Source organism: Aquarana catesbeiana, linkage group LG03 (genome assembly GCF_042186555.1).
Source record: "Aquarana catesbeiana isolate 2022-GZ linkage group LG03, ASM4218655v1, whole genome shotgun sequence".
Lineage (NCBI taxonomy): Eukaryota > Metazoa > Chordata > Amphibia > Anura > Ranidae > Aquarana > Aquarana catesbeiana.
In genome coordinates this window covers 113,193,025-113,217,899 of record NC_133326.1, presented here as the reverse complement: position 1 = coordinate 113,217,899, position 24,875 = coordinate 113,193,025, and the positions used below count along the sequence as shown (strand labels likewise).

General features: G+C 42.1%; 1 protein-coding gene across 1 annotated transcript in view; it reads right to left on the bottom strand.

The window, feature by feature from the left end:
• The window catches only part of LMAN1L (lectin, mannose binding 1 like), a 109,208-nt gene that overhangs the window by 45,907 nt on the left and 38,426 nt on the right, over positions 1 to 24,875 (bottom strand). Inside the window, exons 6-10 of the mRNA XM_073619014.1 lie at positions 19,549 to 19,672; positions 17,568 to 17,623; positions 11,765 to 11,882; positions 9,885 to 10,072; positions 2,988 to 3,055 (exon numbers count right to left, since the gene is read on the bottom strand). Coding sequence (XP_073475115.1) covers positions 2,988 to 3,055; positions 9,885 to 10,072; positions 11,765 to 11,882; positions 17,568 to 17,623; positions 19,549 to 19,672 — 554 coding nt within the window. The remainder of the gene's footprint in view (positions 1 to 2,987; positions 3,056 to 9,884; positions 10,073 to 11,764; positions 11,883 to 17,567; positions 17,624 to 19,548; positions 19,673 to 24,875) is intronic.

The window sequence follows — 24,875 nt, the reverse complement described above, 5'->3', positions numbered from 1 at the left end:
GCCCAGGAAACAAACACCTGAAGCTTGATACATGTGTGTAGCACCCTCCTAGGTAGGTGCTAAAAGAGTGTATAGTCTTTGATCTTTCTGCTTACCAGGAAGATGGTCAGGTAAAACTTAAAGTGCTCTCTGCCTACCAGGGAGCAGGATCTATTGGTTAGGTCTGCTCATTGTACTCAGGTACAGCTCAGCTTGTTCTGACTGTCCCCCACTGGTCCAATGGGGAGGCATATTGGACAGTGGGAGGGGACCCGACAAGTGATTGCACAGGCTTTTTCGTACAGCCCTGGCAATTGGAAGAGGAAAAGTGCTGCATTGCATGTTGGGATACTGTATAAAAGCCCAGGGTACATGTGCTCAGAGTTAGTTGAGCAAGGGAACAGAGTCCAGGAAGGAGGGAGCAACTGCCCTCTCCTCCGCGGAGGTGGCCGTGTGGCCCTGGGTTGTCGACCTGGGGCCTAGAGAGAGAGAAGCTGAACCCAGAGGTCCTGCAGAGCTGATTGGAAGGGAGACACCAGGAGGCATCTGATTCTGCCTACTGTGAGTACAGATCTGTGTCTTTGGGGCTGAGTGAGGGCCTACCCCTTCAGCTAGAAGAGTCAGTGGATGGGTGTCAGTAAAGGGGATGCTAGAGAGTGTCCTGAAGATAATTGTAGTGCATCAAGTCTGCTGCTAATGAGAGCAAGAAGACCTAATTCCTCCATACATGTGGCTGTATAGTTAAAGCAGCGTGACTGCTTCAGCAAGTAATCCGGTGAGGTCAAGTGAGAGTTGTCCCTATCCATTGTGAATAGTTCCAGTTGGAGTATCCCACTCATCCCTGCTCCCATCCAAGTTCCAAAATGAAATGCAAAAACACAAATACTCTGGACTGGTCATTAAGTAATGAGCAAGCAGGAGTAAGGGTGGGACAAGCGGGAACCCCTAGCAACCAAGCGGAAACCCCTAGTAACCAAGTGGGAACCCTCAGCAACCAAGTGGGAACTATTAGAAACCAGCTGCAGGTAACCATAGAGATGCCTATGAAGTCAACACTCAGCAATCCCTACGGGGACAGTGCTACATGTGCAAAACCTGAAAAAAGCACTAACAATGTTACCAGGAAATACGTTCTGCTCATGTGTGAGTATAGAATAATTACATGACATACTAATTCAGCCAATAAGTGACAAACATGTACACCAAAAAAACATACCAATCCATGCCTAAGGCATCATTAAGATGGGTGTTGGCACTCTAATGGTGTGCATGAAGTGTTTGTTTTGGCATCTGCATCCACCCCCAGCTGAGTGCAGGCAGCCCATATAAGTGGATGCAGATGCAGCGGCTGCACAGACACAGCTAAAATGTCAAAATGTGACAGGCGTGTAGGAGCGGCTGCATGGCCACAAACACAGTGTGTCTAATTTTGACATGTGGCTGTGTTTGTGCAGCCACTGCATCTGCATCCACTTCCATATGTTGCCTCAAAGCAAGTGGGGGTGGATGCAGAGATACTCATTCACATGGGAGGGGGGGTGGGATGTTCCATATTCTAATAAGCCCCCCGCCCACAGACACCCCCAACCACTGGCCAGGGTTGCAGGGAAGAGGCCCTTGTCCCCATCAACATGCGGAGCCCCCCTGCCCCAAAGCACTCCCCCAATTGAGGGCATATGGCCTGGTATGGTTCAGGAGGGAAGGGGGGTGGTTCGTCCCCTCCCTTTCCTGACCTGCCAGGCTGCATGTTTGGATAAGGGACTAGTATGGATTTTGGGGGGAACCCCACGGAGTTTATTTTTTATTTTTCATTGCTGGCAATTCTTTTTTTTTTACATTGCTCACCGGTTGATAAGGACACAGTGGCTGCAGACTCCTAACAACCAGTACACATTCTACAAATACCGCATGCCTAGACCCCTACCTAACTTCCGCATGCATTAAATTATTTATTTCCTTTTGTGAATGGCATTTAACGGCTTTTCATGCTGTATTTACTGCACATTTTCAGTGTTTTGCGCTAAATACCGCAAAACTGTATAGTGTGAATTGACAGTTACAGGATTGCATGCGATATTTAGGCAAAATGTGTCCTGACATCTAAATAATCGCATGCAAGTTCCTTTTGTGTATGGAGCCCAGTAATACTTACAAAACAAGTTTATGCAACATTATGTGGCAAAAAACAGTGATGTGAGGAATTAGAGGAGTATGCTGTTTTTTCTTGAACTTCTCTAAAGGCATAGTGGGTAGAGGGTTCCCAAGAATAGGTGTGTTGCGACCTATCCCTATGAAAGGTATCAAGACGTGTGGTCTCCATTCACAGATAAAGGCAAGCACATGTGAATACAGTCATCATAAAATACAGACACCTCATGGTAACTGCATTAAAGCGTTATTAAATCCAAAATCAAACATTTATTAAATTGCAGCTTACCAATGCTTAGATGCAGTGGCTGCATTTGTTTTCATTTTTAGGATTTCTTTCCTTCATTTTCACCTGGCCAGTAAGTGCATTGTTTTTCAACAGAACAAGCAGTCCTGCGGTTGTAGCAGTTAGAGGGCTGAGACAAACCGTTTAACACCGATAGGGGTCAGCTTTTTCTTATTCACATAAAATCTTTATCCCAAAATGAACAAAACTGATGCTGTAATTAGTAGTGTAAGCTGGAATTCAGCTTCAATTTGTTAGTGTATCTAAATCTGCTCATACATCTAACATTTCCCTCCACCCAGACTGTTGCTGTCCAAAGTGTCCCATGTGCTCCTTCATACAGAGTGGGGGCACTGTAATAAAAGAGTTGTTTTACTGGCAAGATCACCTGGTGAAAACAGATAAGAAAAAAGCCTAAACAAGAAAACTAATGGACCCACTACATCTAATAATGATTAAGCTGCAATACATTAAATTTTTCAGTTTGGGTTTAATACCGCTTTAAAAAGAAGGCGGAATGAAGTCTTTATTGTTTGCACTCATCGACATGGACAGTGGAAATCATCATACTCACTTTAGGTCTTTTGTCATGGTGAGAAGATCTGGCATCCCATTCATCACTGTATCCAGAGTACTGTGCACCTGTGGGAAATAATAGGATCATAAATCATATTACATAAAATGAGATCCCCTTTTATTTTAGCATTGTTGTTTTTCTCTGTACAAGAGATGTAAACAGACTCCATAATGTACTTTTGTCATATTTGTACAGGCTCTTCAGAAACAATGTAAATACTATATGTTCAATGTAAACAAATAACTCTGTCCATGCGTTGCTTTAGGATGGATCTGTGCTAAGAACTTTTCAGGCCCATCTACGGAAAGATGAAAAACATATTCTGAAAAAAAGAATCAGCTACAATCTGTATGAGTCCCCCCTAGGGAGCAATTGCTTGATATGTAAACCGAAAAAAAATATTATTATGTGATAAGCAGGTAGCAAGGGTAGGGTGCTGTGTTGGTCGTCATACCCTCCATGTTTCCCTCCTTGTTGGGCACCAAGCAAGGGTCACATGAGAGGTGGGTTCTTCTGGGCTATGCTAGGCACCTGTAGCAGGATCACTTTACTACACATGGGGTACCTTTTCTTTGATGTCATTTTCATTAATGCCCTGGGACAAGGCTGAGGCTGCCTTGTGGGAATACTCAACTTTAAGCCGGACCTTTGCTTTTAGAGATGAACCTACACCGTGTACACTTGCACCATAACTGTTCTCCAGTTAACTGCAAAACAACCGTGAAGATCTTCACACTACCTATTGATAAATAATTAAATATCATGTGATGTCCTAAAAGTGTACCAAAAAACAAATATCAAAGGGTGCTGCTTGCATCTACATGGGTTCCCGCAAGGTCGTGTATGCAAGTTCTCCAGTTAACGCTTGGCCCCCGTGACAATGTACATCTTCTCTGTAACTTGCATTTAGAAAGGACACGCTGAATCTTGTCCACATCCACCTGCCCAGCGAATCACCACTACTTCACTCCCAGTAAAGGTAAGGGGTCCTGCCGTGATATCGCAAACTATATGCGTGCACTTTACTTTACTTATTCTTACGTACCTAGGCATAGGCTGGGGACCTCTGCGGCATGAGTCTGTTCTCGTTGCTATATAAGATGGATCACTCATGGAAAGAATGCCAACATCATCTCCCTTCTCCGAGCAGCTATCCCACCTATCCCAGGCACATGCTTAACAACAGGTGACCTTCCATTACCCTAGGTAACCACTTGTATCTGCACACCGCATTAACTCTTGTACTGATGTCTTTATACCCCAAAGTACCTTAGTGACCTAAACTGTACATTGGTGCCATTGTATTACACCCCTTTCAGTAACTTCAGACCAGGCGGGAACAAGGTTTTAAAACTTTTTTTTTTTTTTTTTAACAAAGGTAAAAGGTTTTAAAACTTTACTTGGAAAAAGCGCAAAAGGCATTACAAAGGCCAACATACGGAGACATACTTTCCTACATCCCTAACCCTAACTCAGGCTATGTGCTGCCCCAGCCTAGCTGCAAAGGAGTCCATGTAAAATACAGAGTCCATCAGAGGCATTCTCCAGCAGCTGGTGTCTTCAGGGCAAACCCAAGTTCTGATGAGCTTTACATCCCAGTAATAGTAAGCAACATTCTTCTGCTTCTCACAGGTGCTGTTCTCCGTCTCTTTTCCTTACGGGCACCAGGCCTCTCCAGGGACACTCTCAGCTCTCTCTGGCCTATTACGGGCCCTGGACCCCCTGGGCTCCGGACCACTGTCCCTCTTTTATAACACATGAACAGTGGGTTGCACCCAGAGAAAAACCCGCCAAAAGCCAAGGAACCGGGAAAGTATTAACTTTTACCCTACCATCCAGGACAGTACCTAACTAGCTATTTTCAACTCGCTTACAAGCATGACTTTTAAGCACACTCTTTGTCATGGACCAGCTTACTATTTATAAAAGGTCACACAGTTAGAACACAGTGTCATACCGAGACCGCAAACTGTATGCCTAACTGTTTGACTTGCCAGAAAAAAAACATTTGGCTACGTTTAGATGTTCGGTTCGCTATCAAAGGCATTTGATAGGCAGTGAGGAGGCGATAAGATTCCTCCTCACCTTTTGTTTTATCCCTGCAAGTGCTGCACCAATGAGGAAATTCACAGCTATGGCGGGACATTTACAGAACATCCCTATTTACTTGAATGGGTTGCGTTCGGTAGTGGTACTGCTTTCCAAATTAGATGGAGGGGCTTTGTGATAGTGTCATGTGAACACCCCCATCTGTTGCCTTTGCAGAAAAGTGGGGATGATTGAGGGGGCGCTATTACCACAGCTCAACAACATGTACAGTATTTAAGGCCTCCTCCCAACAGCAAGTCTAAACAAACCCTTAAAAGGGTTGTCTAACCTAAATGCCCTGAAATGCACTTTAAAACTAAACCTTTACTCAGGTAGTACTGGCCTAGAAAATCTACCTTTGCAGTTTACACACCCCCCCCCCCCCCCATTACCGTATTCCCCACTTCTTCAGAGCCCTGCTTTTCTCATCAGTGCTCCAGTTTGTGGGTGGGCCCTTGCTATCTTCATGTAGAATGCAGGGTTATTGGTTCTGCATTGCACTTGATGTCAGCTTGAAACTGTCGGCCAGAGCTTAGAGAAGAGGGTTCTGGAGACTGACCACAGACTAAGGGAGCCTGCCAGAGTGAAGGCAAGTATTGCATCTCATTCCTCTACACCTAGATTTAACAAGCACTTAAAGAATATGTCACCCCAACATTTTATATTCCTGATATGTGCCTGCTGTACCATGTACTTGTATGAAAAAATATCCTGTTTCTTTGTAATGCTTCCTTTGCGTGAAATCACTAGTGTTCCTGCCAGTCCCCCTGCTTTCCTATTAAAACTGAGCAAACTAGGCATAGGAACACAGAGTGGTCACTTTTCTACCTGTGATGAGAACTCAGTTTGTTCCCCTCCAATGATCAGACTTGTTCTGACATGCCCCCCCCCTCCGAGAGCCTTTTCTTGGGAAGATCAGTATGCTGCTGTTTCTCCTCCCCCAGCTCTCTGGGCTCCTTTTGCAACTGAGAACAGAAGGTATGTGATAACTTCTAAGGAAGGGGAAAAAGGTATTTATAAAAAAAAATAGGGCTGTTACTGATTAAAATTTTCGTGTTTGATTAATTTCGATCAATTATAACGCACATACATATCCAACTACTTTTAGCTGATTTAGCACCGTTGTTATGGCAACGGCCGAAGCCGGACATAGTGGGGCATGGCTAGGACGTCACACGTCATAAACTCAGCCTTACCGTGCCCATAATCGCAGTCTCACCGTGCCCATAATCTCAGACTTACCATGCCCATAATCGCAGCCTCACCGTTCCCATAATGCAGTCTCACTGTGCCCATGATCGCAGCCTCACCGTGCCTATAATCGCAGCCTCACCGTGCCCATAATCGCAGCCTCACCGTGCCCATAATCGCAGCCTCACCGTGCCCATAATCGCAGCCTCACCGTGCCCATAATCGCAGCCTCACCATGCCCATAACGCTGTCTCACCATGCCCATAATCGCAGCCTCGCCGTGCCTATAATGGCAGCCTTACCGTGCCCATAATGCAGTCTCGCCGTGCCCATAATCGCAGGCTCACTGTAGTCAGTGCCTGTGCCTGGATTACACAGTCTGCGGGCATCTCCAGCTCGTGTGATAAACAGAACACTGCGTCTATCACACAAGCTGATCTAGGAGGAGGGCAGGACTTTTCTCACAGCGCGGCCAAAGCTTTCACACTCAGCTCACACTCAGCTCCAAGACACACAGCGGGAGATGCCTGCAGGCTGTGTAAGACATATAGTGGAGGAGGAGGGAGCTGAGCAGTGCGCTGCAGCCACAGCTTGGCTCGAAGCGGCCCCAGGGCAGGCAGCCTACCGATCAAAAAAATTTTGATCGATCAAAAAAATTAACGATTAATCGAGGAATGAATCGCCCTCTGACAAAAGTGATGACAGAAATGCGTCTGCGTCAGGGCATTGCTACGCAGCTATCTACAGAGTCGGCTTATCCTCGTCTGTCCTTCCTAGGAACACCGTGGGAGTGGTGAGAGGTTAGAGGGGAATGCACGACTGACGTAGTATTGATGTTACATGCCCTTATATTATGCAAGCATTGTGAGTGTTTTTTTGTGAGATAATTTTAAATTAATAAATAATTGTTGTACTGGATTACGCTATGTGGAATTTTTTTTATCTATTGCTTGCAATGAGCAAAATACAGATGAAAAGTATCCAGTGAACAGCGATTATCCCTTTGATTGATCAGCGTGTTTACCTGCAGGGTCTGGTAAGTGGATTACCTACAGGGCTGTGGCACAAGTGGTGTGGTGATGGAGACTTGGGATCGCTGCTAATATTTTCTTCCACCATCGTCTAGTTTATACTCACCTGCCTTTTCTTAATAGACTTTCACTGAGTGGATCACCATTTGATACTTTGTTTAAGTGGACTCTTAAGCAATTTCATTGATATTTTTAAATATTTGCTATTTTTGCACTAGTGCTGCTAATGTTTTAGAAATGTTTCTTTGACATATATTTGATGATTAATCGAGGAATTAATCGTTAATTTCTGCAGCCCTAAAAAAAATGTATGTATACACAAATGTTTTGCCTTTCATTTCTATTTTAAACTGAATGGGCTGTTTTACAAGGTAAGGGATTACATATACTTTAACCCTTGCAATGTGAAAGGGCCCCACCACAAAGGTAATATTTTTTCCTGCCTGGAGTGTTACATTAACATTACCTTTCCTGGAAACATCTGAACTCCAGGATAAGCAAATATTGTCTAAATACAGGATTCATGAGCATTCTTAATTGAATCTTGATGTGCTTTGTGTATTCGTACCAGATCTGTAATCCAGTGTGAAACTTTGTGTCTGTGTTAGCTTTATGTAATAAAGACCAGTCACCCCTGTGCTCTCTACTTGTACAGAGTGACTGGTCTTGTTCCTATTCCCTCCTCAGTGCTGGAATACCAAAAAGGCAGATTAGGCACCGGCCTATGAGCCCTACACTGTTTAAGGGCCTCTTGACAAAAGAATAAAAAATAATATTGATTTGATCTTGAAAGAAAATTACAATGAAGCTTTCTTAAAAGGAATACAAAAGATAGGAAACTTAATCAACTCGAGGAAACTAAAACTTTTCATTAAAGTGGCAGCCCCGATCCTCCTTTTCTCGTGTCCCTCTTCGCTGCTCCGGACTCCTACCTCCTGTTGAGCGCCCTCACAGCAAGCAGCTTGCTATATGGTCACCTGAGCCGAGCTGCAGCTTCATGTGTCCATTCAGAAATGGAGCTGCTATATGGCCCCGACACCTCTCTCTCCCGATTGACAGCCGCGGGAGCCAATGGTGCTGCTGCTGTGTCTCAGCCAATCAGGAGTGGCTGGGTGGCCAAGGGACTGGTGGACATCGCTGGAGGAAGTTCGGGCTCAGGTAAGTATTAGGGGGGCTGCTGCACACAGAAGGTTTTTTATCTTAATGCATTTTATGCATTAAGATAAAAAAACCTTCTGCCTTTACAACTCCTTTAAAAACTTCATAAAGAAAATACAGTATTAATGTAATGTACCCAACAACAACTTAAAGTCCATAAACCGTAGACATCAGGATCACATGAAAATTTGTCTCTTAGGCTTAATGTACACAGGATGTTTTTCAACCTCTCCTGAACATTTTAACTTGACAGATAGTAGCCGACGGTTAAAAACTTAAGTTTTGCCGCGTTTATATACCGAGTTTGCGCAAGTCATGTGCAGCACATTGATGATGTCACTGATTTCAGTGCAACTTTTACAAAGTAATACCTGGGCTTGTAAAGGCATTTGGTAAACATGTTAGGAGGTATGTAAATATATTTTGTGGAATATATTTACATACCTCCTAACATTTTGAGATGGGAATGAGGGACACCTACTAGCAAACATATGTAGACATAGGACACGCCCCCCTGCCACACCACCTTAAAGGAGAATTAACCAAAAAAAGGTAATTAAATCCACAAGGGCTTTTTTTTACCACTACTATTCCTTTATATTGGCTTTTAAAATTTATAAATACAGCAATTTAGAATTTAGATGAAAGGTTTAGCACTGGGAAACACTTTTTGAAAGATAAAAGTGCATTTGATATACAACTATATAGATCAGACCAAAATGAGGGACAAATGAGGAATGAGGGAAATCAGGGACAGTCCCTCGAAATCTGGGACAGTTGGGAGCTATGTATTTCAATGAAAGTTTTGTGCATGGAATCCAGCTTCAATAATTTGGAGCGCTGTCCACAAAGTTTTGCCCATATAGGTAAGTGTGATGCTCAGGAGCCAATAAATGTTTGACCATATAGTGTATTTCTAGGGAGGCATAATTCATATTGCAGTATTGTCCTAAAAGCTGGATTTTAACCATTCCACGTGATTTTATATTGCAGCATTGTAATTGACTAGATTCTGAATATTTATTTTAAATGTAACAAGCTATATACTCTGTGCAGGACAACAAGAACATTTTATAAACATTTTATCATTGTTGCAAAATGAAAACAGGAAACAGCAAAAGAGTTAAGCTTTTAATCCTTGAAATGAAAAGCGGTTTAAGACAACAGCAGTCTAAGTAAATGAATGAATGAAGTACGTAGGACGGAGGGGGACCTTGTAAGCTGCAAATACTGTAGTTTCTCTCTATAGTAACTGGGCTAAAGTTCATATATATTACTATACCTGAATTATTTCTAGGTTTATGTATTCCCAGAAATGGAACGGTACATAAAATACTTTAAACGTTCAAATAATGTCTGCAGTGGTAGCAGTGACTCACATAGACCACGATAACATTATCACACTGTGAGAAGGGCAGATACTCACGTGTTCCGTGTTCACAGTAGTAGTCTCATTGGCTTTCATGCTTACTAAAATGCTTCTGTGTCTAAACTGCTCCTCAAGGGTCATGTTCAGTCTGGTCTTCAGCACTCTCAGCTCCTCCAGCAGCCGGGCCTGTCCATAAAGAACCATCTCTAACTCCCGCTGACTGTCTGATTCAAATGCATTCTCGTCTAATTAAAGACAAAAGACATTAATAATATAATTCAGACAGATGACTTCAAACCCGCTTTTTTAGTCTTGAGTAGAAAAATGAATTATTGCAGTGATTTAGGCGTCTCCTTCAAAAATTCAAGATTACAGATAAAATGTAGGGAGTCTATTTGTTCCCTGAATGTATTGTCAAATCCAACATTTTTGTGTTATCCAACATCTTCAAATATAGTAAAACCTTGGATTGCATAATTCCTTCCAGAAACATGCTTGTAATCCAAAGCACTCCTATATCAAAGTGAATTTCTCCATAAGAAATAATGGAAACTCAGATGATTTGTTCCACAGCCATTTATTCATAAGTCCTTCAGTTTATAGCCCATGTCAAAAGATTATAGCATGTAATAGGTTGTGTAACCATAAAATATCCATCCATAAATAGCAGCCTTCACAAGGGGATTAGAAGCAAAATCCAGCAGGAGCTCCAGAGTATAAAAGAGAAGAGAGGCGCCTCTAAGTGTAAAAATATGGTTACATTTAATGAAGGTACAACATTTAGCAACTCACATGGTTGATGAATAAAAGAGGCACATCTAAGTTTGCAGGCATCTGGGGTAAAGCTGTCCACATAGACCATCCTCAGCACTGCGTGGAAGGGACGATGTTGGTGAGGAGGATGGTCTATGTGGACAGCTCTACCCCGGATACCTGCATATTTAGATATGATCATCAACCATATGAGTTGTAAATGTTGTGCCTTCATTAAATGCAACCATGTTGCTACACTTGGAGGAGCCTCTCTTCTCTTTTATACTCAGTTGTGATATGATGCTACTCTTATATCAAGACATTGCTTGTTTATCAAGTCAAAATTTATATAAAAATGTTGCTCGTTTTGCAAAATGCTCTCAGACCAAGTTACTCTCAATCCAAGGTTTTACTGTACTTACACTTCCAGACAGTTTTTGACAAAACCTACCTGGATCCTACTTCTCTGATAAGTTTCACCTAACAATTTTTGGGGTGAAACACTGGCAGAGTTTGTCCAAAGCACTCACAAATATAAATTTTTTGAAAATGTTGGATACAGAGCTGCCCAGATGCGCAGCTGCACTTTCTACAGGGGCAGAAACTTTGCTGTAAGCTGTGCCTCAAAGTACAGTGGGTGGATAGGTCTTTATTGGTTGGACTGTACCTTCCTATAACCACTTGACCTCTGGAAGATTTACCCCCCCCCCTTCATGACCAGGCCATTTTTTGCTTTTTGGCACTGCGTTACTTTAGCTGACAAATGCACAGTCATGCAACACTGTACCCAATTAAATTTATTTCACTTTTTTCCCACAAGGCTTTCTTTTGGTGGTATTTGATCACCATTGTTTTTTTTTTTTTTTTTTTGTGCTATAAACAAAAAAAGACCGACAATTTTGAAAAAAACACCAAGCATTTTTTACTTTCTGCTATAAAACGTATCCGATTAAAAAAAAAAAAATATATATATATATATATATATATATATATATATATATATATATACTGTTATATACTTTTGATAAAAAATTCCAATAAGCATATATTGACTGGTTTGCGCAAAAGTTATAGCATCTACAAACTATAGGATATATACTGGATTTTTTTTTTTTTTTTTTATATACTAGTAATGGTCTAGATTACACATGGTCTAGATTACACCTGCAAGGGAAAGTATGAACCTGGTATGGGATGACTCTTATGGAATTCGTCCTTATTCTTTTCAAGCTCTTTTTGAAACTCTTCAAACTCTTTCTCAAACTTCTCCCTTTCTTCAGCTGGGATCTGGGATCCTGGAGACTAGGATGAAAAAAACAAAAATGGAATACATTTTTAAACAAAGAAAGCAGCAATTTATGATATTTAACTACGGTATGAAACCTGAATAAGAAGATGGACATGGATACAGCCATGCTTGTATTTGCATTTGTATGGGGAGCAAAGCAGTTCTGGTGTAAGCAAATGTTACAAATGTCTTTGTACAAAATACTTACTGTATTATTATTATTATTAGTTAAGTTGGCCATAGACCAGTGTTTCTCAACTCCGGTCCTCAAGGCGCCCCAACAGGTCATGTTTTCAGACTTTCCATTAGTTTGCACAGGTGATTTGATCAGTTTCACTACCTTAGTAATTACCACAGCCGTTTCATCTGAGGGAAATCATGAAAACATAACCTGTTGGGGCACCTTGAGGACTGGAGTTGAGAAACACTGCCATAGAACGATAGTTATTTTTACAGTCAGTGGGCTGAAAAAAAAATGAAAATATTCACCACCCACACAAGTGGAGCAATCTCCTCCCCCATCAGAACATTGTATCCTTACAGCTGTACCTGCCTCTGTCAACAAAAGCTGACAGCTGCAGCCGCTGATCAACTAAAGTTTTCCAGCATGTCACTTTGACAGAAGTCAATCACATAGTCCACTTTTGTCAAGTAGGGATGGCTACACACTGATCGAAATTTGACCAGTCCCTGTTGATCTGTCAGCTTTAATATATACATACGGTGAGGGAAAAAAAGTATTTGATCCCCTGCTGATTTTGTACACTTTACCGCTGACAAAGAAATGATCAGTCTATAATTTTAATGGTAGGTTTATTTTAACAGTGAGAGATAGAATAACAACAAAAATATCCAGAAAAACACATTTAAAAAAGTTATAAATTGATTTGCATTTTAATGAGTGAAATAAGTATTTGATCCCCTATCAATCAGCAAGATTTCTGTCTCTCAGGTGTCTTCTATACAGGTTAACGAGCTGAGATTATGAGCACTCTCAAAGGGAGGGCTCCTAATCTCAGCTTGTTACTTGTATAAAAGACACCTGTCTACAGAAGCAATCAATCAGATTCCAATCTCTCCATCATGGCCAATACCAAAGAGCTGTTCCAAGGATGTCAGGGACAAGATTGTAGACATACAAAACACTGGAATGGGCTACAAGATCATCGCTAAGCATCTTGGTGAGAGGGTGACAGCAGCTGGTGCAATTATTCGCAAATGGAAGAAACACAAAATAACTGTCAATCTCCCTCAGTCTGGGACTCTATGCAAGATCTCACCTCGTGGAGTTTTAATTATCATGAGAACGGTGAGGAATCAGCCCAGAACTACACGGGAGAATCTTGTCAATGATCTCAAGGCAACTGGGACCATATTTAACAAGAAAACAATCGATAACGCACTACGCCGTGAAGGACTGAAATCCTGCAGTACCTGCAAGGTCCCCCTGCTCAAGAAAGCTCATGTACAGGCCCATCTGAAATGTGCTAAGGAACATCTGAATGATTCAGAGGAGAACTGGCTGAAAGTGTTTCAGATGAGACCAAAATCAAGCTCTTTGGTATCAACTCAACTTGCCGTGTTTGGCGGAGGAGGAATGCTGCCTATGACCCCAAGAACTCAATCCCCACAGTCAAACATGGAGGTGGAAACATTATGCTTTGGGAGAGTTTTTCTGCTAAGGGGACAGGACAACTTCACCGCATCAAAGGGACGATGGACGGGGCCATGTACTGTCAAATCTTGGGTGAGAATCTCCTTCCCTCAGCCAGGGCATTGAAAAATGGGTCATGGATGGGTATTCCAGCATGACAATGACCCAAAACACATGGCCAGGACAACCAGGACAGGGAGTGGCTCAAGAAGAAGCACATTATGGTCCTGGAGTGGCCTAGCCAGTCCCCAGACCTTAATCCCATAGAAAATATGTGGAGGGAGCTGAAGGTTGGAGTTACTAAAAAACATCAGCTTCGAAACCTTAATGACTTGGAGACAATCTGCAAAGAGGAGTGGGACAAAATCCCTCCTAAGATGTGTGCAAACCTGGTGGCCAACTACAAGAAACGTCTGACCTCTGTGATTGCCAACAAGGGTTTTGCCACAAAGTACCAAGTCATGTCTTGCAAAGGGGTCCAATACTTATTTCACTCATTAAAATTCAAATCAATTTATAAATTTTTTGAAATGTGTTTTTCTGGATTTTGTTGTTGTTCTGTCTCTCACTGTTAACATAAACCTACCATTAAAATTATAGAATGATCATTTCTTTCTCAGTGGGCAAACATACAAAATCAGCAGGGGATCAAATACTTTTTTCTCTCACTGTAACTACAGAAGTATAGGCATACACAGAGATATGCTGCTCTGCCTACAGAGTATCTCCAGTAAGCTCACAAAGTAGATCTACACATATTTATTAACACAAAAAAAGCACCAGATGGTTGTCTTAAGAGTCCATAATCATTTTTTTGCTACAGGAAGATAAAAGGTAGCCAATGCTCAAATAAAAATGACAATGCTTCCTATAGGACTCTAATCTAAAGGCTCCTGGGGAGTGTTCTATATCAGTCATGATAGACATGTGCCAGAGATAATTTTGCAGGATTATATCTGGCACACATCTTTCAGGAGTGTTTAGTTATATGGGAAACATTGTCATTTTCATGTGAGCCTTGATGAAAATGAATTGTTGGCCCATGACTTGCCTTGGATATTTTTTATCTTCCAGTTGCCACATTGTAAACTGCAATAAATGATTATGGACTATTAAGACAACTAAGTGTCGCTCTTTTTGTCATTTATTGGGATGGCATCGTGGATGGATCCAGCACTGAGTATTGTTGGGCTTGATTACTGCTAAATGTTCCGTTGTAGCCATAAGCATAATGTGCACAACTTGTTAGTTCTGATACACATTTTGGCACAAGTCCTGAGACACATTTTGGCAATGGGCATTTCTGTGTGCATAATCCCACCCTCTGTTGGAGGCAAACTGTTCTCGCCCTGGCTCTAGGTGTCAGCTTGAGCACATTGCTCTGAAAAACTGAAGACAGGCACACTAAAGCTCCAGTTTTCATTCTGCACCAGTTTGTGGCTCAGGTCTCCGCATCAGCCCTCAAATTTTCCAGCAGCCTCAGTTGTGGAACACTGGAAACTTGAACCCCTTCTGTTCCACCCAACAGTCTCTGCATTGTTTGAGGCTGTGAGAACCCCAAAAGGGATCCCCTAACCCTCATGACGGACATCGGACAGAAAGGAAATGGGATGAGGTGACAGACCATCACACAATGGACAGGATGAGGATGAGGTTTATCATCTAAAAACTCTAGGGTCTCAGGACCTCAGTCTCCACATGCCTCTATTTTAACTCAAGAGAAATGTTTAGTCTCTTTAGCAGATCTGATCCAGAAAGTCTCTGCTCTCATAAAGATCAGAGGACGTGCAATGCGTAAGTGCCGCCAGTCAGCATCCCCCGATAAGTCACTGTCTGACTCATCCATCAGAGTAGCATTGCTTCCTGTTGAGGGTGTGGAGGGGGAGGAAGATGAGGAAGTGGTTTGCACAGCAGTATTCAGTAGAGCAGGACTACCAAAAAAAGCAGAAAGTGCCTGTGGTGGATCCAGCTACTTTCTTCCTCAGTAAATCCCTCTGAGGAACAGTTTCAGGGCTTTTATGCTAACCTGTTTCGAAGCCCAATTGGGGCATTCCCCATCTCCTAGACTTGAGCGATCTCAACACCTTCTTGCAGGTCCAAAAGTTCTGGATGCAATCAGCCTGGTCTGTGGTTGTGTCACTGCAACAAGGGAAATTGTAAGGGAAGAAAGCGGTCCAAGGGTCGTCAGTCATCAGCTTCTGGATATAGGGGTCTTTTCACCCCAAAGTGTTCTGTAACATCTGTCTCCTCTGGGGATGCTGGACAGAGATCGAGTGGTATCCATCTTCAACGACAAGGGGGACAAGTTTGTGGCCAGGATTCGGGATTCAAAGAACTTTGCCGTGGATGCACTAGTGACCTTGTGGGATTAGTACTGGCTGATATACACCTTTGTCCACTACAGATTCTTCCTCAACTGCATCACAGGATGGAGATGGAGTGCATTTTGGTGATCTTGGTGGCACCAAATCAACCCAGAAAAACTTGGAAATTGGACATACTCTAACTCCTCAGAGATACTTCGTGGGCACTTTTAAACTAATCAGATCTGCTGTCTCAAGGACTGGTCTACCATTTTGCTTAAAAGATGCCGGCTTTGACAGCTTGGCTGTTCAAAACCCAAGTCCTGAGAGATCAGGGTCTCCCTGGCTCCATTATTCCTACACGCTTAAAGCTAAGAAATTAACCTTTCGCAAGGATTATCATTGCACCTTGAAAGCAAGGAGGTTTCACTCTAGATGACACTCTGTGGGACGTATCCAATCCTTCTTCCAGTCTTGGCTGAAGCAATATCTGGCCTTCGGCACCCCGAAGAGTCAAGTCTCTGCATTGCATTGTCCATTCTCTTTCAGAGACTGCTGGCCACTCATTCCCTAGTAAAGGACTTTGTTCAGGGGGTGGCTCATATCGCTCCCCCTGTTTGTACACCTGTCTTGCCTTGGGATCTTAATTTGGTTCTTTTGACTTTACAGCGGCCTCCCTGTGAGCGTATTTATGATATTCCCCTGGCTGACCTTACTCATAAAGAAGTTTTTCTTATGGCTATAATGTCAGTAAGATGGATCTCAGACCTGGCAGCCTTATACTTTAAGGAAGCAAGATGGATCTCAGTAAGATGGATTTCAGACCTGGCAGCAAGATGGATCTCAGACCTGGCAGCCTTATACTTTAAGGAACCATTCATTGTTCCTCATAAAGACAAGGTGGTTTTGAGGCCCCAAGTCTTCTTCCACCTTATTTGGGACATCACCCTTTCTTCTCTTTGTCTTGCTCCAAAACACTCTAAAAAGATCACTCTACATTGTTTATATGTAGTTTGTGCAGTGTGAGGTTATCACTTGGCCACTGCATCCACCCAGACCTTGGATTCTGTGTTTGTCCTGCCTGCAGGCTCTTGTAAGAGCTGTCCTGCATCTTGTCTCACCATCTCTAGATGGATAAGGCAGGTTAAATCTTAGACTTACACCCTGAAGAATAGGAATCCTTCTTTCCCTGTTAAAGTCCACTCTATGTCTAGTCGATGCCGCTTGAGCTTTTTAGCGCCAGGTGTCTTTCTCAGATTTGCAAAGCTGCCACCTGCTCTCCTATTCACACGTTTGTAAAGTTTTACCAGGTGGATGTACAAGCCTCTGCTGATGCCAGATTCGGCCGCAAGGAGCTTCAAGCTTCTTGGTGATGGGAACCTGGTTCCCTTGTTTTGAGCCTGTTAGCTCAATTTGTAGTTAGTATCCTGTACTGTATGATTAAGAAAAAAAGTTTTTTTAACTTACCTGTAAAATCCTTTTCCTGGTGTACAGTACAGGACACCCTCCCCTCTGCCCTGACATTTTCCCCTGATTGCTTGCCAAAAAACTGTGAATTCCTGGGAGTGGAAGGGGTTATATTGGCTGTTCTAACAACTTTGTTTGCCAGTGTTCTCACCTGAATGTGGCAGCATATAACCCATGGTCAAGATTTAAAGGAGCCTGTATTTTACTCCAAGAAAAGGGAAGTTAAATATCCTTATTTAACGCCATTTAAATACACGTTATATATTACTATTTACCTCTTCCCACGAGGTACTTAGACTATATGTCATGAAGGACATGATATCATGGTCATCTATGGAAAAGAAGAATCAGTTATAAACTATTTCAGATTTAAAAGATCAATGTATAAATAGTACTAAAATCTGAAAGATGTGTTCAGACACAACAGTAAAAAGTCAGTCCACTTAAAAGTAATATTTTAATCATGATGGAGCCTGATAGGCTGATTCATATGTGCTGGATACTCCATCAGTACCATTTTTTGTGCCATAATTCCTGCCCACTTGAGAGTTGTGGGTGTTTTCGGCCACCATTGCATACTTAAATTTTGCAGACCCAGAATTCAAGCATACGTATGCATCAGCTCTAGAGTCTGCAAAAGAAATTTCTAATGATCTCCATCTTCAATATCTACTAATAAAAAATAAAAATTGGTGGACTGCCCCTTTAAACTGTAAACATTGGTTGAAAAAATATTGCGTGTGGTGTATATTGAAGGTTGTGTGGCATATACTAGTTTCAGGGTAGTTACTTAGTTTCATGACACATGAACTTGTATGAGTCAGGGAGCAGCTACTTCTATCAAAGCTTAGACAGTTTTTTTGAGCTCTCTGTAAAGATCATTAAAGTCACACTAAGTTTGGTATAAAGGAAAAAAAAAATCTATTCAAGTTTGTATTCTTAACTTTAAAAAATCCCTTCTATTGCGCTCAGCCTCTACCAAATCAACAAATGTCTTTTTTGCTGCTCTTTCATGCTTGCTTCCGAGTTGGACCATGGACTATGGGATTTGTAGTGTACATAGGACAGTGCACATGACTGCAACCAACCTGCACTGCTCATTCCAAACAAGTGGAAGTGAGGGGGGAAACTAGAGGTTAGGAGCTTACAGGGGATGTTCCAAGAAGGCAGAAATGAAATAAATTACAGGTCCAATAATTTGTGGATGTGTATGGATCCCTTTTGGAGAATAAGGATTTTGTTTAGTGTCAATTTAAAGCCGTAGTAAACTCGGCTTGGTCATTTTTACCTACAGGTAAGCCTATAATAAAGCTTACCTGTAGGCAAAATTATTTTCCTAAACTAGATATTCACCCTGCATGCAGCCAGTGACATCACTGGTGCATGCGCTCTGAAGGTCTGGCATACCTTGCCGGAACTTCAGAGCTTTGTGCTGGAACCGAGGGCTCCAACATGCATGCACGGAAGTGACGTCAATGTGCCTCCGGCCAGTCAGATAGCTGGAGCGCGTAAACCCAGAAGAAAGACTGGGGGAACATGTCAGCCCTCTCAGTGGTGACAGTACAGTGCTTGAGCGCTTTATTCCAAAGTGAGTAATTCATAATGTGCTAGTATGCGATGCATAGTAGCACACTATGTCATTGCCTTTAACAACATCCGTGGTTTACAACCGCTTTAAGTTGCCCCAAGGCACTGAAATACATTACAGCCAAACATGATCTTGGCTCTGTATTATATTGCTGTTTAAAATATGGGTATAAGGCATGCAGGATATTTTACACTAAATTAAATAATGTGTGCAGGGAATTCGAACATACTCCTGAACAAAGGCGGGGTCTAATCAGGTCCTAGGTATGTCCTATACAGCAGTGGTTCTCAACCTCAATCCTCAAGTACCCTCAACGGGCCATGTTTTGGGAACTTCCCTTAGATAAAATAGCTCTTATCAATACCATGTCATTTATATTGAGTTAAAGCAGCTGTGCCAAGTAAAGAAAAAACTGAAAACATGGCCCGTTGGGGGTACTTGAGGACTGAGCTTGAGAACCATTGCTATACAGCACACCCGGAGTTCTGCCAATGGTCTGAAGTTTACAAATTGGCAGAATCTCGTTAAAAATTTTGTTAATGTACAATACGTGTGTGAGCCTGTGTGTGCGTTGACCATATAATTTGTATGCAATTATGTAAATCATTATACACAGTAATACAAATTTTTCAATTGAAATATTTTTGGTTTTCAGAAATTAAACATACCAGCGAGTGCTGATGTAGCTGCAGAGACTCCAAAAAATCCAGTGGATGGAAGCACCATGTTAGGAACTACTGCACAAACCTTATAGGCGCTGTCTTTTGGAGACATCCCAGTGTACACAGAGACCTGAAAACAGATGCATTGTAACTCATATCATATTCACCTAGGCTGCATTCACACCTGAGCAGAGCGACTTTTCAGGCTTTTTTTTTTTTTTTGAGCATTTTTAGAAGTGTACTACTAGCGTTTTAGAAGCTTATTACAAGAATTTTGCCGCTTCAAGCGTTTTTGTTTAGCCAATATAAAGCATCAAAATGCTCGTAAAAAATGTAGCAAATTTTCAGGCATTCCCATTGAAATCTATAGGGCCAATCTTCCTCCAATCTGACAAAAAGAAGCTCATGTACTTTTTTTGAGTGACAGGCATTTTACTTCAGGCAACAGAACACTCAGATGTGAACAGGGGAAATTGAAATGAATGGGATTTGGCTTGTTGAGTGTTTTAGAGCTACAAGCTTCAGGCAGAAAATCGCTCAGGTGGGAATGGGGACTTAAAGCATTTTTAGAGAGAGGGCAAATGCATGCACAATTGTTGTCTTTGTAGTCTTACCAAAGCTGCACATCTAGTTTAAAGTGATTGTAGAGGGGAAAAAAAACAAACAACATCTCTATACATACATGCTCTGTGCAAAGGAATTGCACAGAGTGGCCCTGAACCTCCTCTGCTCGGGTCCCCGGCCAGCGCTCCTGGCTCCTCCTCTCGGTCCAGGTCCCCCTATGGGAAGCCACTTCTGCTGCGTCCATTGACACAGACAGCGGGATCCGCCTCCCTCGTCTCTTTGATGCCTAAACATTTTTTTACCTAAATGCAAGGAATGCATTCAGGTAAAAAATATTCAGTTAAAAAATGTTTAGGCTTTAGAACCACTTTAAAGCAAAGTCTAATTCTGGAGTGAAGGTCTGCTAGGAATGATCCTACTATTCCTGAATCCTATCTAGTTTAGTCCAATGTTATAGAAAACATAATTTTGGTTCCGGTCATGCAATTTAATGTCTCATTATATTTTGTACATTTTAAATCATTTTATAATCTGTTTTTTATAGAGGAGCTGTATTGTAGCTATGATCAGTTCTACAGGTGAGCATTTCATATTTTTTGAATTTATACAGTGCAGTCAGATGTATCTATCACTCACAGCAGCTACAGATAAAGATTTAGCATTTTACTAATGTGTCACTAGGTGGCAATCTTGTGTAACTAAACAGATCATCTTTACTACCATGTGCTTTAAAAATCATTTTAATGTCTGATATTTTTCAGAACTAGCAGAAGCTAAGCTTTTAAATCCAGAAAACTTCCTTCTCTGCTCCTGCAGGCCTCAATGTGCTACCACACCAGTCTTCACAGCCTCCCCCCTCCACATGCTTTGATGGGTCTATGTTCCTCTAATTTCATGTAGACCGATGCAGAACCTATAGCCCTGCACTGGACAAGAGGACATCGATGGACAGAGCGGAGAGGGGCATCAATTGCTGGGGAAAAAAAGGAAGTGGTAAGTAAATTAGTTTTTTTCATGTCCCCTAGATTAAACGAGCGGATAACCCTTGCAGTGAAGGTGCAGCCCCACTACTAGGGAAGATTTTTTGTTTTTTGGAATTCAGTTTTAAATGCCTTTTCATCAAATCGGACCTACTTATTCTTATATTGCTACACAGACTGGAAAAACAACATTTGCCTTACTGCTGTATGAGAAAACCCAAGTCTTATAAATTAATAAAAGCACCTGAAAGCATTTTAAATATGAATCAAAAGGTATATGAAAAACACTACATATCACTGATCCCAGCGCTCAAGGAAAAAAAGAAATTGATGCACTATAGCACCTATTATATAAATGAAAATAATTAATAAAGATGCAGCGATAAAATCAAATAAAATTATCACAGCATTATTGGTATTGGTGCAATTAGATGTAGACCACACATACATATATATCCATATGTGACAGAGTCCCAACAAAAGTCCGTAGGGTAAATAAGGTGCTCTGTGACCCCTCAGAATCGCAGGGAAGCCTCAAAGCATATACACCATCACCAAAAAAAAGAAACCTTGTGCTCAGATGTGATCCTCTGTTGGTAATGCACTTACCACAAACGGGCCAAAAAATAGCCTTAATAGCTCCTGGTACACCTGGATAAACTGCTATTCTGATGAACAAATCCTTTCATGAGACAGCAATGCATGGAGAACCTGGTCTCTCCTTATGGTGTGAAAATAGGATTTTTATAACAGCTTACCTGTAAAATCCTTTTCTTTTGAGGTACATCACGGGACACAGAGCCTCAGTAATTACTGATGGGTTATAGGGTATCATTAGGTGATTGGACACTGGTCACACCCTAGACAGGAAGTTCAACCCCCTATATAACCCCTCCCCTTCCTGGGGACACCTCAGTTTTTTCGCCAGTGTCAAGAACAAGGGATCCTCTTGCATGCGGGACAGATGCGTTGGTGACTCCATGGCATCAATTCTCCCTGGGTTATACATTTCCTCCTATTCTGCTACTGCCACGACTTCTTTGCAGAATCAGGCAGGAAAGGAAGTCGGTACTTCTGGTGGCCCAGCATGGCCCAGAAGAGCTTGGTATGCTCTGTGTCCCGTGATGTATGAGAAAGAAAAAGGATCCTGTTTTTAAAATGTTTCACGGTAATTTCTTTAAGTGGCTCACCCAATGTTACATGTTAAAAAAGAGGGAATTCACATAGCGTAACACCGTTTTATTGGGGACATGCCCACAAAAAAATAAAAATATGCTTACAAGAAAATTTAATAAAAACAGCAATGTCGGTATTAAGTCTGCACTTCACAGTTCATGTCATTCTCACCACTTCCTGATGTTACTGAACGCAATGAGACCCGGGTTGACACAGACTGGGATTGGCAGATAGGGGAGCTGCGTGGCCACGCCCTAACGCATTTCGTAATCACGTCTTCCTCAGAGGGCGTGGCCAAGCAGCACAGCTCATCCCTTATATACCCTGGACAGACGAGAGATTAACCCCCACCCGGCCGGAGCGTCAAACGCCAGCATGGGCGTCACCGCAGCCAGCTAAACTAAACGTCAGCCTTCAGACTGCACACAGTCTCAGGCGTCAGGGACGTACAAAGCAATATAAAAAGCCCAACATACACGGACATCACACGGCGCACCCACACTAGCGCTGCGTGGTACATAGACTGCACAAAGAGAGTCACAGTGCGTCCCACAATACCAAACCATATGTTAAATGCATATTGGGCCACCTGTAAACGGGGGAAGAATGAATCCAACACGCGCACTCTCACATGCACGTACTGCACACCACCCCATTAATGAAATATGCTCGTAACATGACATCCCACACTAGTTAAGGCTCTACAGGGATGCAGGCTAGGGGCATAATCAAACTTAAATAAATAGTACATAGTAAAAAGTACATCGGAGAACATTAAATAGTGAGCAGACTTTCAAAAAACGAAAATTGCAAAAGGAGACATTATAAAACATTAATAATACAATGTAATTATAGCACATTATACAACAAAAAATTTTGAAGAGACATATGCGATTTATAAAAGAAAATTCCATTTATCTTTGGCAGGATATGGATAAACCGTCCGAATCTGCTGAAGGGGGTGGGGGGCTAGGGTTAACCCTACGGTGAATGATCACCGAAATGAGAATGGCACTAGATCTAATCTCTAATCCAATAATGCCACTGGCAAGGGCACGCACCAGAGAGTCTGGATCAATGTCATTGCCCCAGGGAGGGGTAATAAACAACGCCCCAGAGGTAAAAACAATGGTTATTCTCAATCTATGAATCCCCTAGTTTCTGGGTACCAGAGTGCTTATACTGTTAACACACAAAATTATTATGAGCCCTCTCGGATGAGCATACATATTCACAGTTAGAGAAGGACCCCACAAATAATTATAGGATGGACCTTTTCAACTTAGTGGATTTCGGATTTTATATGAGGGTTCTTACTAAAAAGGAGAAGCTTTCTTTAACACCGAATTTCAATCGTATTTCCACTATATACACCTTACCGAAAATTCAAAAAAATCCAGTGAAGCCCCCAGCTAGATCGATTGTAAATGGAATTGAATCTGTTACATCAAGAACAGGGCAATATCTTGATCACTTCTTACAAATGAGTGTGATTAGCACAAAGGCCTATCTGAAGGAGACTACACATTTTTTGAAATTATTGAAAGAGGTAGCTTTCCCTGAGGAAGCTGAGATCTTTTTAGTAACTGTGGATGTATCGTCATTATACACCATTATCCAACACGACGACGCATTATTAGCCCTTAATTGGGCCTTTTGCCAAAGGGACAATATCCCTCACATTCAAAAAAATTTCTCAGGATGGTTTTAGAATTTTGCCTTACGCACAATTATTTTTCGTATAATGGTAAATTCTATAACCAAAGATGTGGCGTAGCAATGGGCGCAAAATTTGCACCCAGTCTTGCAAATTTATTCATGAGCCAGTGGGAGGACAAGTGGATTTATTGTGGTAAGAAGAAGGAGCTTATTTTTACCAATGATATATGGATGACCTGTTTTTTATTTGGAAGGGGTCAGAGACCTCACTGATAGAGTTCTCAGAGTGGCTGAACACTAATACGAATAATAATAAATTAGAGTTTAATTGGAGTAGGGAACCCATTCATTATCTGGATGTGACCGTTATTGTGAGTCAGAATGTATTGCTTACTAAAGCATACTTCAAACCCACTGATCGGAATAGTTTTATTCTGATCAATAGTGGTCATTATCCTTTGTGGCTGGCCAACATACCTAAGGGTCAATTCATGCGCATTCGCCGGAATTGTTCACGTGAATCAGATTATGTTGCGCAGGCACAACAGATTAAGAGCCGATTTGTAAAGAAAGGGTATAGTTCCCAACGATTGTGTCAAAGAACCATTACAAATGCTCGTTTCCGTGCGCCAGCTAGACGTGCGGCACGAACGAATGAGCCCCGGACCAGGCACGCACGTTAGCACTCTCATACGAACGAGTGCACGTCAGCGTGGGCACGTCCGCACGCCAACGAATCATGGCACAGGGCGCCCTATTTAAAGGATCAGCATACTAGCATCAGTGCTGGATTGTCTCAGCTAGTTCCTGTATCCTTGTTGCTGTTTTGACTGAACCTTGATCCTAAAACCTTGGCTTTCCTGACTACTCTTTTGGATTATCCCTGCAACCCTGCTTACCTCTGCTTCCTGTACCGAACCCGGCTTGAACTCCTGACCACGGCTCTGTCTTCCG